Source organism: Nothobranchius furzeri, chromosome 12 (assembly GCF_043380555.1).
Source record: "Nothobranchius furzeri strain GRZ-AD chromosome 12, NfurGRZ-RIMD1, whole genome shotgun sequence".
In the NCBI taxonomy this organism is placed as follows: Eukaryota; Metazoa; Chordata; class Actinopteri; order Cyprinodontiformes; family Nothobranchiidae; genus Nothobranchius; species Nothobranchius furzeri.
In genome coordinates this window covers 69162560-69175233 of record NC_091752.1, presented here as the reverse complement: position 1 = coordinate 69175233, position 12674 = coordinate 69162560, and the positions used below count along the sequence as shown (strand labels likewise).

General features: G+C 44.9%; 1 protein-coding gene across 7 annotated transcripts in view; it reads right to left on the bottom strand.

Moving 5' to 3' along the window:
* Nucleotides 1-12674, bottom strand: part of LOC129157262 (zinc finger protein 84-like) — a 173059-nt gene that overhangs the window by 143363 nt on the left and 17022 nt on the right. For 6 of the 7 annotated variants that reach the window (XM_070542941.1, XM_070542940.1, XM_070542942.1 and 3 more), the window contains one exon: nt 1469-7535. The exons of the other annotated variant lie outside the window; for it this stretch is intronic. In XM_070542941.1, coding sequence (XP_070399042.1) covers nt 5728-7535 — 1808 coding nt within the window. In that variant the 3' untranslated portion in view covers nt 1469-5727. Of the gene's footprint in view, nt 1-1468; nt 7536-12674 lie in introns of those variants that run through there. 7 annotated transcript variants of the gene reach the window in all.

Here is a 12674-nt window from a genome sequence, read left to right as displayed (position 1 = left end):
CAGATCATTATTTTAAAGATTGAACCTCATTCTCATTATTTCACTGTAATGTCCCACCATAGACTGACCATATATTCATTCATTCATCCACCAGTACCTGTGTCCATGCTGTCCAGGTCCAGGTGGTGAAGAACACACGATGAATCAGTCCCAGCTGATGGATGATCCTGAAGTGGTAGCAGATTTTCTTTAGCCGTGTTTAGCTAACAGCTGCAATAGAAACAAAGCAGGAGAGCTGATTAAGATGCTGCTTCAGAACAACGCAGGAGATTAAAGATCCAACGCTTTGGTTCTGATCAGCTGAGGACAGATCCAGTCTGGAAAAGAGGACCTTTGCTCACCAGAGTTCACGGAGTAGAGCTAACCGCTTTTTCCTCCAGAGTCACATTCAGATTCGGGCCTTTTCCGTCGGAGAGTGTGAGCAGGATGGATGAGAGAGCGAGCAGCGATCCTGCATCATGACCAACTCAGATGAGCGAGTCTGATAGAGGGAACCTCTTCAATCTGATGAAAGCAGCAAAACGAGCGCGTTTCTCAGAGAGGCCAAAGGAACAGCAGCAGATCCAGAGGGCAGGAAGTCTAGAGAAAAGCTTTTCTCACCCACAACCTGATTCTGGAGCTCCGATTGTCACGAAGACCGCAGAATATCTTCTCTGGTTCTGGAAAGAACTCCACCAAGTTGTTGAGGAGGAGACGAAAGTTTCCACAGCCTGGTGAGAAGATTTCTGCAGCAGCAGCAGTTAGTCGCTTTAGCTGATCAACTCTCCCAGAGACTGAAGTGAAGACATTTTTACTGCAGAGCCTCAAATGTTCTCTTCACACACCAGAACAACAAGCTAGCTCGGCTAGCAGCTTCCGGTTTCTGCTTCTTCAGGTGGTCGGTGACCAGCGTAAAGGTGCACTAGCGCCACCTGCTGGAGCAGAATAAAACACACCTGTGTGTTCAGAATGGGACTAATAAAACACACATAACATGTGATATCTTCCTCAAACAATTACTTAAAGTAAAGACAAGTTAGTTTTACACCTGTTATAATAATTTTGTTATTTACTTTATTTTAATCTTGTTTGTTTTTATCTCATTTGTTTTTCTTTGATGTAAAGCTAATTATGTGTCTGTTGCTGCTGCCTCTTGGCCAGATCGTTGTTGTAAATGAGAATGAGTTCTCTATCGACTCATCTGGTTAAATAAAAAACATTTTAAGTTGTTTCTTCAAATGCACTGACAAACAAGTAAAATAATTTTCCTTTTTGACGTTTCATTATCTAAATACATTTTATTTACTTATTTTTATATTCTTTATTTAACCTGGAAGGTTCCATTGAGATTAAAGTTCTCAGTTTTGAGGGAGCCCTGGCCAAGAGGCAGCAAAAGATACAGTCACAACATTTCTGTTACAGTTATGTACAAAATTATAGAAGGCAGTTACAACCAGGGCGTGGGACAAGAAGTAAGCCACAAGTTGCCTTATGTTGCAATCATCACACTTTATTTTCCACATGCATTAGGAGAGATTCTGCCACCCCAGTCCCTGTGACAAATCTGAATATTTTACAAGATGTACACCTTTTGATTCTTCCTCTCATGCTGCAACGTTTCATTTTGACCCCTCCTTAACTTTATTGAAGGCCATCACCTGTTGCCATGGTAACCAACACCCCTCTCTGCTTTCACTCCCTCCTCCAGATAAGATGGGAGACACATTGCCCCATCTGCTTCCTACCCTATCTTCCTTTGCTAAGGCTGCGATGACCTACGCCCTGGCTTTTTCCCGTTGAACAGCTTTTAGATGGTCTAGTCTGCACCTGGCCTTCGCCTGTTGAGAATCTCCTTCAGCACAAGCTGAAACTTCTAGCAGTATCAGCCTGCATAAATCAGATATAGGTCTAACTCAGTGCTAGAACGTACCAGTCACAGGTGAGTCATCCATTTGGTATATGCATCGTTCAGTTCAAAGGGACGTGAGTAACACCCGAACATTGAAATGATTAATATGGGGATTAACATACAGGTGATTCATTATAAGCATATAAATACATGTGTGATCAAACCTTATTTTCACAAAGCATACTGATGATTAACCATAGATAGATAGATAGATAGATAGATAGATAGATAGATAGATTTTTTTCCTGGTTTGTGAAATAAGATTTGTGTAGAGATGAGATTTCAAAGTTCTTTTGAGGTAAAGCCACATAAACAGAACACAGATACATAATGTGCATCCCAACAAATAAGACAACCAACACCCAAATCCCATCTGTCAGCCAGAACTGGCCCACCAGCAATGTTCTTTTTTCTCTTGGAACTCTGGAGGCTCGGGGGAGTTCTTAAAGCTATGGTATTATCCAGACGGTTTGGACGTAACCTTAGGGAAAGTGTTATGTTCTTTTGGGGCCGGCTTCCCTTACTTCCGCTTGTCGTTATGTTGTTGAGGGTGGTTACTGTTTGGTTGAGTCTGCTCCCCCTTTGTTTCTGGTAAGGCCTCATATTTGGATTCTCTGGGTGAATCCCCAGTATTCGCACAGATAAGTTCATGTTAAGGCCGAGTGTTAATGGGCCATAGTACTCAGAACATTTTTGTCTTAACCCCCAGAAACCCAAATTTAGAAAACAACTGCAAAATCTTTTTTTAACCTTTCACATGTTGTTCTAGGAGGCCAGATAAACGGGCCTATTTACACATTTTAACAGCCAACAGTGTTGCAGAACTGAACAATAGGACCTATTAGCAATGTAAATGTGGTTTTAAAAAGAAAAATAAATGTGGAAGGTTTATTTTTGTAGACTTAAATCTGATGTTGTAATATTACAACCGTGGGTCTCTGGGGTTAACAAGTCTTCTTCCATTTTGTGTTGTCGTTTATCTCCCGTAGGGACGCTTTTTGGTTCTCGACCGGAAATGGGTGGCTTGCCAACTCCAGGTCGGGAGAGAGGTCCAATCTCAAGTGGAGGAGTTTAAGTATCTTAGGGTCTTGTTCACAAGTGAGGGTAGGAGGAATCGGGAGATCGACAGGCGGATTGGTTCAGCGTCTACAGTGATGCGGACGCTGAGCCGATCTGTCGTGGTGAAGAGGGAGCTGAGCCAGAAAGCCAGGCTCTCGATTTACCGGTCGATCTACATCCCAATCCTCACCTATGGTCATGAGCTTTGGGTAATGACCGAAAGAACGAGATCGCGGATACAAGCGGCCGAAATGAGTTTCCTCCGTAGGGTGGCCGGGCTCAGCCTTAGAGATAGGGTGAGGAGCTCGGACATTCGGGAGGGACTCGGGGTAGAACCGCTGCTCCTCCGGCTCGAAAGGAGTCAGTTGAGGTGGTTTGGGCATCTGGTCAGGATGCCTCCTGGGGAGGTGTTTCGGGCATGTCCTGCCGGCAGGAGGCCCCCGGGTCGACCCAAGACACGTTGGAGAGTTTACATCTCCAATTTGGTCCGGGAACGCCTTGGGGTCCTGCCGGAGGAGCTGGTGGAGGTGGCAAGGGAGAGGACGGTCTGGAGCTCCCTAGGTGGGATGCTGCCCCCGCGACCCAGACCCGGATAAGCTGAGGAAGACGACGAGGGACGCTTTTTGTTGTTAAAATGTTTGTTTTGTCAAATATGATTTGGTGTACTGTTCCCTATTTTATTTTATTTTTTGCACTCACGTACCTGTGTTAGCCCTCCCAGGATCCCAGACCTGGTTGAGGTTGTAACAGAAGAACTTGTTTTATGCATTGTGTGTAAATAAACTCAAGTTTGGAGGAAGACATTGTCTCAACCCATTGTTTGATCTAGCGTGATCACTCTCCGTACCTAAAATAATAACAGTCGTGGGGCTCTAGGTTCACACTTGTACCAAATTAATATGTAGTCAATTTGCTTTCTTTCGCTGAATTTCTACTTTGTTCTTGATGGTCGCACGTGTAGCATCATGAATGGCCTCATTTTGTGGGGCAAAGTTCACACTTTCCAGCTGGGTCACAGCTGGGTCGAGCTGTAACTTCCATCCACAGATTAAACCACCAGGAGCCGAATGGTCTACAATAACACCGTCTTCAATCTGACTGTTTATCTGTTTGCTGTGCAGAAGTTCCCTAAAAATTCTAAAAACAAGATAAAAAGTTCATCACAAGGTAAAAACATGATAAAACAAACATATCAAACTGACATAAAAGCTATTAAAAACAGATGCATTCTGGTGTGAGCGTAGCCTCTGTGTGGCCCTCCACATACGGCCCCTTGAACACCCAGATGGTCTTTTACACATACGTTTCTGGTTCTGATCAAGCGGCCAAGCAGTCAACAATATTTACATACAAACAGTCCCAAGTCAATATATACGTCTGTGGTACCAAGAACTGGGTGCGAGTGTAGCCTCTTTGTGGTCCCCCACAACATGATGAACACAGGCTTTAAAAACTCTGGACATCTCCTGTGATTTAGATTCATCATATATTTCCCCCAGTTTCAGCCGAGTGTCTCATTTAGTAACAAAACATGATTGTGAACTAGAGGTGTGAATCTTCACTTGTCTCCCAATTCGATTCAATTACGATTATTGGGTCAACGATTCAATTCGATTCGATACCCCGATGCATCACGATTATTTCATATTGGTTTGTTTTCTTTGATAAACAGAAGATGTCAGATAATTGCTTTTAATTTTTTTATCAAAAACGTAACTTACACAACCTGCCATCCCTCAAAAGCTCTCCATTCACAACAGGTTAGGACAAAACATTTAAACATTTAAGAAGATTTAACAAAGTAAAACATCTGTTTCCTCGTTCAGCACCACACCTCAGGCTGAGAAAACACACTTTGCAAAAACTCACAAAATCTAAAAAAAGTTCTGAAAACCTACAGGACACATAATGTAATAATAAAATACATAATGGGTTCATATATGAGTGTTTCTTGTCTCTGAGCAGCTCTAGATTCAGATGTTTATGCCACAGTTGAAGGGTGTCAGAAATAACACCAAATGAAATGTTTGACTTAGTTTCATTTGAACCCAGTGGTTCGTTTCTGAAATGTTGGAGAATGAATCAAGTTCTGTTTGATGCAGAAAATAATAAAACATAAAACAAATTCTACACTTCCAATAATATTTAAGATGTGTGTTTTATTCTTTCTGATAATAACACCAGCAGAAGGATGTGGGCTGGATTAGGATTAAATTACCCAGCTGATGGATCTCCTTCACTAACCAGCTAACTACAAACCTTTCCACTAACCTGTCCTGTGGGACCCTCATGTCCATGCTGTCTCTGGAGGAGCAGATAGGAAACAAGATCTCCTGTAACTTAAAATGAACCAAAGATTCCTTTAAGTTCCTCATTCCGCTGAATTTAACATCAGTTTATCATCATGAAACAAAAGAATAAAGTGGAACAAGAACTTCTATATTCTATTTCTCTCTCCTTTTAATTTCTCTGTGTCCCTAAATAAAAGACAGATTACGCTGCAGCCGCCGTCATTGACCCCGCCCCCTCCCCAAGACCGGATCATCTCTCTCTCTCTCTCTCCCTCTCTCTAAGTTTATTATATAGCCCATTTCATACACAAAACGGTAGCCCAATGTGCTTCACATAGTTAAATAGTTAAAAGTAGCTCACGGGCCAAAAAAGGTTGGAGACCCCTTCAATAGATGGGTCAGCCCTAGTGGATGCTTAGATGATTGTTTAAAGTTTTCTTTCAGCTAAATCTTTGTCCACAAGGCTCAAAAGCAAAAGGCTTCTGTCCTTTATGGACTCTTTTGTGACAGTTTAAACTGATCTTTTGGGTAAATCTTTTCCACCGAACTCACAGGCGAAAAGCCAGTGTGGACTCTCATGTGACTGTTTAAAGTTGACTTTAAGCTAAATTTCTTTCCACAAATCTCACAAGGAAAGGGCTTCTCTCCAGTGTGGACTCTCATGTGGTTGTTTAAAGTTCCCTTTTCACTAAATCTATTACCACAGACCTCACAGGCAAAAGGCTTCTCTCCAGTGTGGACTCTCATGTGTATGTTTAAATTTCCCTTTTCACTAAATCTATTACCACAGAGCTCACAAGCAAAAGGCTTCTCTCCAGTGTGGACTCTCATGTGACTGTTTAAATGTGTCTTTTGGCTAAATCTCGTTCCACAGAGCTCACAAGGAAAGGGCTTCTCTCCAGTGTGGACTCTCATGTGTTTGTTTAAACTTCCCTTTTCACTAAATCTATTACCACAGAGCTCACAAGCGAAAGGCTTCTCTCCAGTGTGGACTCTCATGTGACTGTTTAAAGTGGTCTTTTTGCTAAATCTTTTTACACAGAGCTCACAGGCGAAAGGCTTCTGTCCAGTGTGGACTCTCATGTGTTTGTTTAAACTTCCCTTTTCACTAAATCTATTACCACAGACCTCACAAGCGAAAGGCTTCTCTCCAGTGTGGATTCTCATGTGAATGTTTAAATTTGTCTTTTGGCTAAATCTTTTTACACAGAGCTCACAAGGAAAGGGCTTCTGTCCGGTGTGGACTCTCATGTGTATGTTTAAACTTCCCTTTTCACTAAATCTATTACCACAGAGCTCACAGGCAAAAGGCTTCTCTCCAGTGTGGACTTTCATGTGACTGTTTAAAGTCGACTTTAAGCTAAATTTCTTTCCACAGAGCTCACAAGGAAAGGGCTTCAGTCCAGTGTGGACTCTCATGTGTTTGTTTAAACTTCCCTTTTCACTAAATCTATTACCACAGAGCTCACAGGCGAAAGGCTTCTCTCCAGTGTGGACTCTCATGTGTGTGTTTAAACTTCCCTTTTCACTAAATCTATTACCACAGAGCTCACAAGCAAAAGGCTTCTCTCCAGTGTGGACTTTCATGTGACTGTTTAAATGTGGCTTTTGGCTAAATCTCGTTCCACAGAGCTCACAAGGAAAGGGCTTCTGTCCTGTGTGGATTCCAATGTGACTGTTTAAATGTGTCTTTTGGCTAAATCTCATTCCACAGAGATCACAAGGAAAGGGCTTCTGTCCTGTGTGGACTCTCATGTGTGTGTTTAAAGTTGACTTTAAGCTAAATCTCGTTCCACAGAGCTCACAAGGAAAGGGCTTCTGTCCTGTGTGGACTCTCATGTGACTGTTTAAAGTTGTCTTTTGGCTAAATCTCGTTCCACAGAGCTCACAAGGAAAGGGCTTCTGTCCTGTGTGGACTCTCATGTGACTGTTTAAAGTTGTCTTTCGGCTAAATCTTGTTCCACAGAGCTCACAAGCAAAAGGCTTCTCTCCTGTGTGGACGCTCATGTGTGTGGTTAAATTAGTCTTTTGGTGAAACCTTTGTCCACAGTGCTCACAGGCAAAATGTTTCTGCTTTGTCTGGACTCTCGTGTGTTTGTTTAAATGTGTTTTTTGGCTAAAGGATTGAAACCTGGCAGCATCAGTCTCCTTATTCAAATGGAGATGCTCTCCCTCCATACTAGACAAGAGTTTCTCCTGTTCCTCCTTTTTGTGGAGAAAATCTAGGTGCTGGTGGTTGACACGAGCACTCTGTTCTTCTGAAGCTTCTTCTTTAAGCAGAACCACCTGTTGAAAATCTGTAGGAAACACAGAAACATATGTGAATTACAGACAGCTGTAACTGTGTTTTCACACATATAACAGTTGTATTATTTCTTTAAACTGACAGTAGAATGAAATGTATTTACAATTGGAAACTGAACTTTGAGCCTCTATAAATCATATGAGCCTTAACCCTCAGGCTTCACTTTAATTTTCATACAAGAGTCATACAAAAACGTCCGCTTGTAAAAGTGGCTATAAAAAATGTATACATTCATGTTTTTTTTTTTTTTACTTTTTTCATAGATCTGGTGAACAACTTCAGCCCTGCTCAAACATAAAAAATTCAATCATTTTGAAGCTTTTAACCCCTGAAATGCCAGTTTGAATACTCAAAAGTCATTGATGTAATTTATGAAGAAAAAAAAACAGCACAGAGTTATTTTCTAAAAAAAACAGGTAACGAAACCGTTTCTGTGTTTTAAAAAGAACGACAGCATGGAATTAGCCTTGGATATGTCAATAGTCTAGCAAAATATCACATTTTATGCTTTTTTAGTTTTTGTGTAGCAGCAGATTTAAAATTTACCACCCTCTTGTGCCTGTTATGGACAAAAACGTCCCATTGACTTCAATGCAAACCACAGTTTTTGATCCTGCATTATCTGCAGCAAATATTCATGCTTTCTGTGATGTAATGGTTTCATTTTGGACAAAAGTGGTCAAATTTATGATTTTTACTGTTCACCACCAAATTCAGTCATTTCTTCATATGTTGCCCAGGCGAGAAAGTTTACACATTTCTATAAATCTTCTGCTGTTTTTATTGAAGTCAGAAGCTCAGCATGTAAACAAAACACAGTTTCACTCTCCTACTGAACATCAAAGGGTAGAAAACAAAAACAATATGTTTATGCACCTGGCTGGAGCTCAGGCACATCCAAACTCTTTGTAGTTCAGTTTGTTTATGAAAGGCCAGAAGTGTGAATGCATGCATGTGAAGTGACTCCTTGGAGCTCTTCGGTCATCTCCAAAATGACACGTTTACCCTGGCCGACCTCTGCAGCCTCACCAGCAGCTTTCCCTGTGTTAACCTGACACTTGCAGGCATAGGAAGTGGCAACATCAGCAGTGACCCAGAGTTTCAATCCGTACTTTGCTGGTTTACTTGGCATATGTTGGTGAAACTTGCACCTGCCTCTGAAAGGGACAAGCTGCTCATCAGCACACACATCTAACCCAGTGTTGAAAAGCATTTAGAGGCGATGGGTCCGCATGTCCCAAATCGAGTGGATAGGGGCCAGCTTGTCCTGCCTGAGACGGGAACGTCTGTTCAGCTCATCATCAAACCGGAGGGTGGAGTTGATCATCTTGAATTTGGTGTCTCATGGTGGCCAGGAAGATTGCACGTCCACAGTGGTCATCCCAAAGGCTGCAGGTGGATTCCCCTTTGGACTGGTACACACCAGCCAAAATCAGGAGCCCAATGTATGCTCTCACTGCGATGTCATCAATATCCCACCAGTTCTTCACCACACGTCTTCCATTTAGATTTGTCATGTTGACGATGATTTCAGTCATTTCTGGAGTAAAGAATAAATCAAAGGAGGATACCACATCGTAAATACGTGTGATGGTGTAACGTGTTGGCCCAGGATTCAAACATCTTGCAGCAGGAACATAGTGGGAAGTTTCTGCGTTAGTAGGAAACCAGACTTGCCCACTTTTAGAAATCCATCCTGGAGCAGGATCCGTTGTCCTCCCTTCTCTTTCACTGGACAGGTCAGGAGAAGAAGTCAAGGAAACAGAATGGTCTGAGTCCACCTCAAAGTCCACTGAAGATGTTTCACTCTCCTCATTTTCTCCAGGAGTATCAGGCTGCAGTAGCTGATCCAGAACTTGTTCCACAGAGAGATGCCTCTTCATTTAGCTCTGTGGCTTTCACAGAAGTGAAATGACCAGATAACCAGACTACAAGGAGTTTGAATGTGGCAGGTGCATAAACATACTAATTGTTTTTGTTTTCTACACTTTCAAGTTCAGTAGGAGAGTCAAACTGTGTTTTATTTACTTATCAGAGGTCAGGTTGGCCTTTTGACTTCAATAAAAACAGCAGAAGATCTAAAGAAATGTGTAAACTTTCTCGCCTGGGCAACTTATGGAGACATGACTGAATTCTACTTTTGTCCAAAATGAAACCATAACATCACATAAAGCATGATTATTTGTTGCAGATGATATAGGATCAAAAACTGTGGTTTGCATTAAAGTCAATGGGACGTTTTTGTCCTCTAATGGCTTGAGTGTATAGTAGGGCTGAAACGATTCCTCGAGTACCTCGAATAATTCAAGTACAAAAAATCCTCGAGTCAAATTCTCTGCCTCGAGGAGTCGTTTAATTCATGTTTAATTAATTCATGGCTTTGCAATCGCCCGGGGGTCATGTTTCACCCGGACTGAAATAAGTGACGCACATGCCCACTGGACTGAATGCACACCCGAGTAGCGAATGTAACTTAACTTTCTCTTAAGCCATGGCGGACAACTTGAACCCTGGAGTGCGAAAAAGACAGAAAAAGTCAAAGTTGTGGGACCATTTTTCACGTCGTAAGGCGGAAAACGTAGTCCAGTGTAAATACTGTAAAATGGATTTAGCCTACCACAACACCACATCCTCCGTGTTGCAGCACCTGACCAGGAAACATCCACCTGTAAATGTCACTTCTGCAAGCGGACTCGGAGCCTCTACAAGATAATGCATTTTAGCCTGTATTTCTATATATTCTGCGGACACTGTGCGACTTTTTCGTTTGTAGCACTCAGTTTCAGCTCACACCGTACGTCTGGTAGCAACACGTCGGACTTAAAATGTGCTAAAAATAGCATTTTTACACAATATGTCGGACTTTTTATTGTGTTGTTATTGATATTTGTTGTCCCTCGGTATTGCTGCAGGAGGACACGGGTATTTATGAGTGGCGGAGGAAAACGAAAGAAAGTAAATAAATGTTTTGTGATCAGTATAATTTGACATAACCACGGCAAGCATGCTTTCGACAATCCTCGTTAGTGTGAGAAAAAAAGTGTAGAAATTAAAACAAACGTGTGTTAATAGGGAAACAGCCGGCGAGCTGTTGGCGCATGTGCCGTGAACGGTTCTGGTTCTGTTTGGGCCGCAGCCGCTCGCAACGCTACTTCAACAGTTCTCTTTCTTAACATTCGTTTCAATGTCTCACTATGGGATACGCCCCTCCGCGGATTCCTCAGAAGCACTTATCTCAATACGCCAATCCTGATTGGCCAGTGACCGTGACGTACGCGTCCCCCTGCTACTATAAGTAGCAAGCGTCCCAACGTACACACTATTCAATCACCTCTTCTCGCTTCGGTGGTCGCTTATCTCTGAGGTAAGTTAGCTCAACTGTTCACAGACGGAGCCTTCTAATATTCTCTCCGTCGCCGAACGTTAACTTATCGTCCTTCTGTCCTGACCTTCACCATAGGCTCGGGGCATAACGAGCAGCTTCACACTCCAGTGCATCTGTTCGTTCTCTGCTAACACACCAGTTAGCCAACATGGAAGCCGCTCCTCCCACCAGAGGAGTCGACGGCGCAGGAGCTCGCCTCTGTACCTGTGGGAACAAAATCTCAAGCAAAGACCCGCACAGGGTCTGCTCGAGCTGCCTCGGGCTGGAACACGCCCAGCTGGCATTGGAAGTCCCCGGGTCATGTGAGAGCTGCGCTTGCTTCACCCTGAAGAGCCTTCGCCGGCGGCTAGCGCGCCAAGCTAGCCTGTCGGGGAAGGACCCTTGCCTGCCGGCCCCTGGGCCACCGCATGGGGATGCCAGCGAATATGTCCTCCCGGAGCCGGAACCGTGTGCCGAACTCAGCTGGGGCTCACAGCTCGAACTGGCCGGTCCGAGCCACCCCGCCGAGGACGTGTTGGAGTTGGACTACGGAGACGACGAGGACACCTCGGAACTCCTCATTTCAGAGGAGGACGACGTCTTTCTCCCCATCGCTCAGGCCTCCATGCCTAGCTGTCCGTCCTCTCCCAGGGATGGAGCGGCTTCTCCGGCCGCCCACCTGGACATGCAGTCAGTCTGCCGACGCGCTGCGACCAGGCTCAACATCCCTTGGCCCACCGTGGTCACTGAGGCTGTCAGATCCCGCTACGAGGGAAAGAAGCTGCCTCAGGCCACGAGGGCGGCAAAGCCCCTCCTTCCCGCCTTCCCGGAGCTACTCCAAGAAGTGAGGTCCTCCTGGGACAAACACCCGTTCAGCTCCAGGTCTCCTGTCCAAGGAGCCTCCTCGCTGGACTTCGAAGGGATGGAGAAGGCTGGCATGCTTCGCATGCCGCCGATGGAACCGCTGGTTGCAGCCCACCTGCACCCACGGCTCTCGGCGACTTCCTCCAGGCCTCCCGCTCTCCCTGCGAAGGCGGACCGCTTCCAGTCGGCGCTGAACGAGAGGGCGTACAAGGCTGCCGCCATCTCGGTCCGAGCTTTGAATGTCTCCTCCATGCTCTCGGCGTACCAAGCCGAGCTCTGTGAGGACATGAATACGAAGCCGGACCCGGAGGTGTGGGAGGAAATCACCGTACTGACCGACATCTGCCTGCGTGTGCAGCGCTGCGCGGTCCATGCTACGGCTAAAGCTATGGGCATGATGGTGCTTCAAGAACGTGCACTATGGCTGAACCTCACCAACCTCTCAGAGAGAGAAGGAGGACATTTTGGACATGCCAATCGTGCCTGAAGGCATTTTTGGCTCTGCCCTGGCATCAATGCAGCAACGGTGTGCGGCCAAAAAGAAAGAGGATGAAGCCCTTCATCTCTGCCTTCCCCGTAAACCCTCACCGGCGCTGCCGGCTCGGCCGAACCTGCCTCAGGCAGCTGCCCGAGCCCAGCCTCAGTTCCGGATCCCAAAGCGCCCGAAGCCTCAAGCTGTCCAACCGGCTCCTTCGGGCTTAGAGCCTCGACCAGTTTGGCCTCAGGGATCCGGCAACCAAGCTGCTCCGCCGCCGGGACAATCCACCAGACACGGCGGTCAGCAGGTGAGGAGGAAAAAGTGGGCAGCCTGTCGGAGTTTTTCCCTCCCGACGCTGCAGCTGGCGGTTCCCCGTTCGCCAGCTCCTCCTGTTCGATGTTGCCATGGTGCTTTCTCCCCCCCCT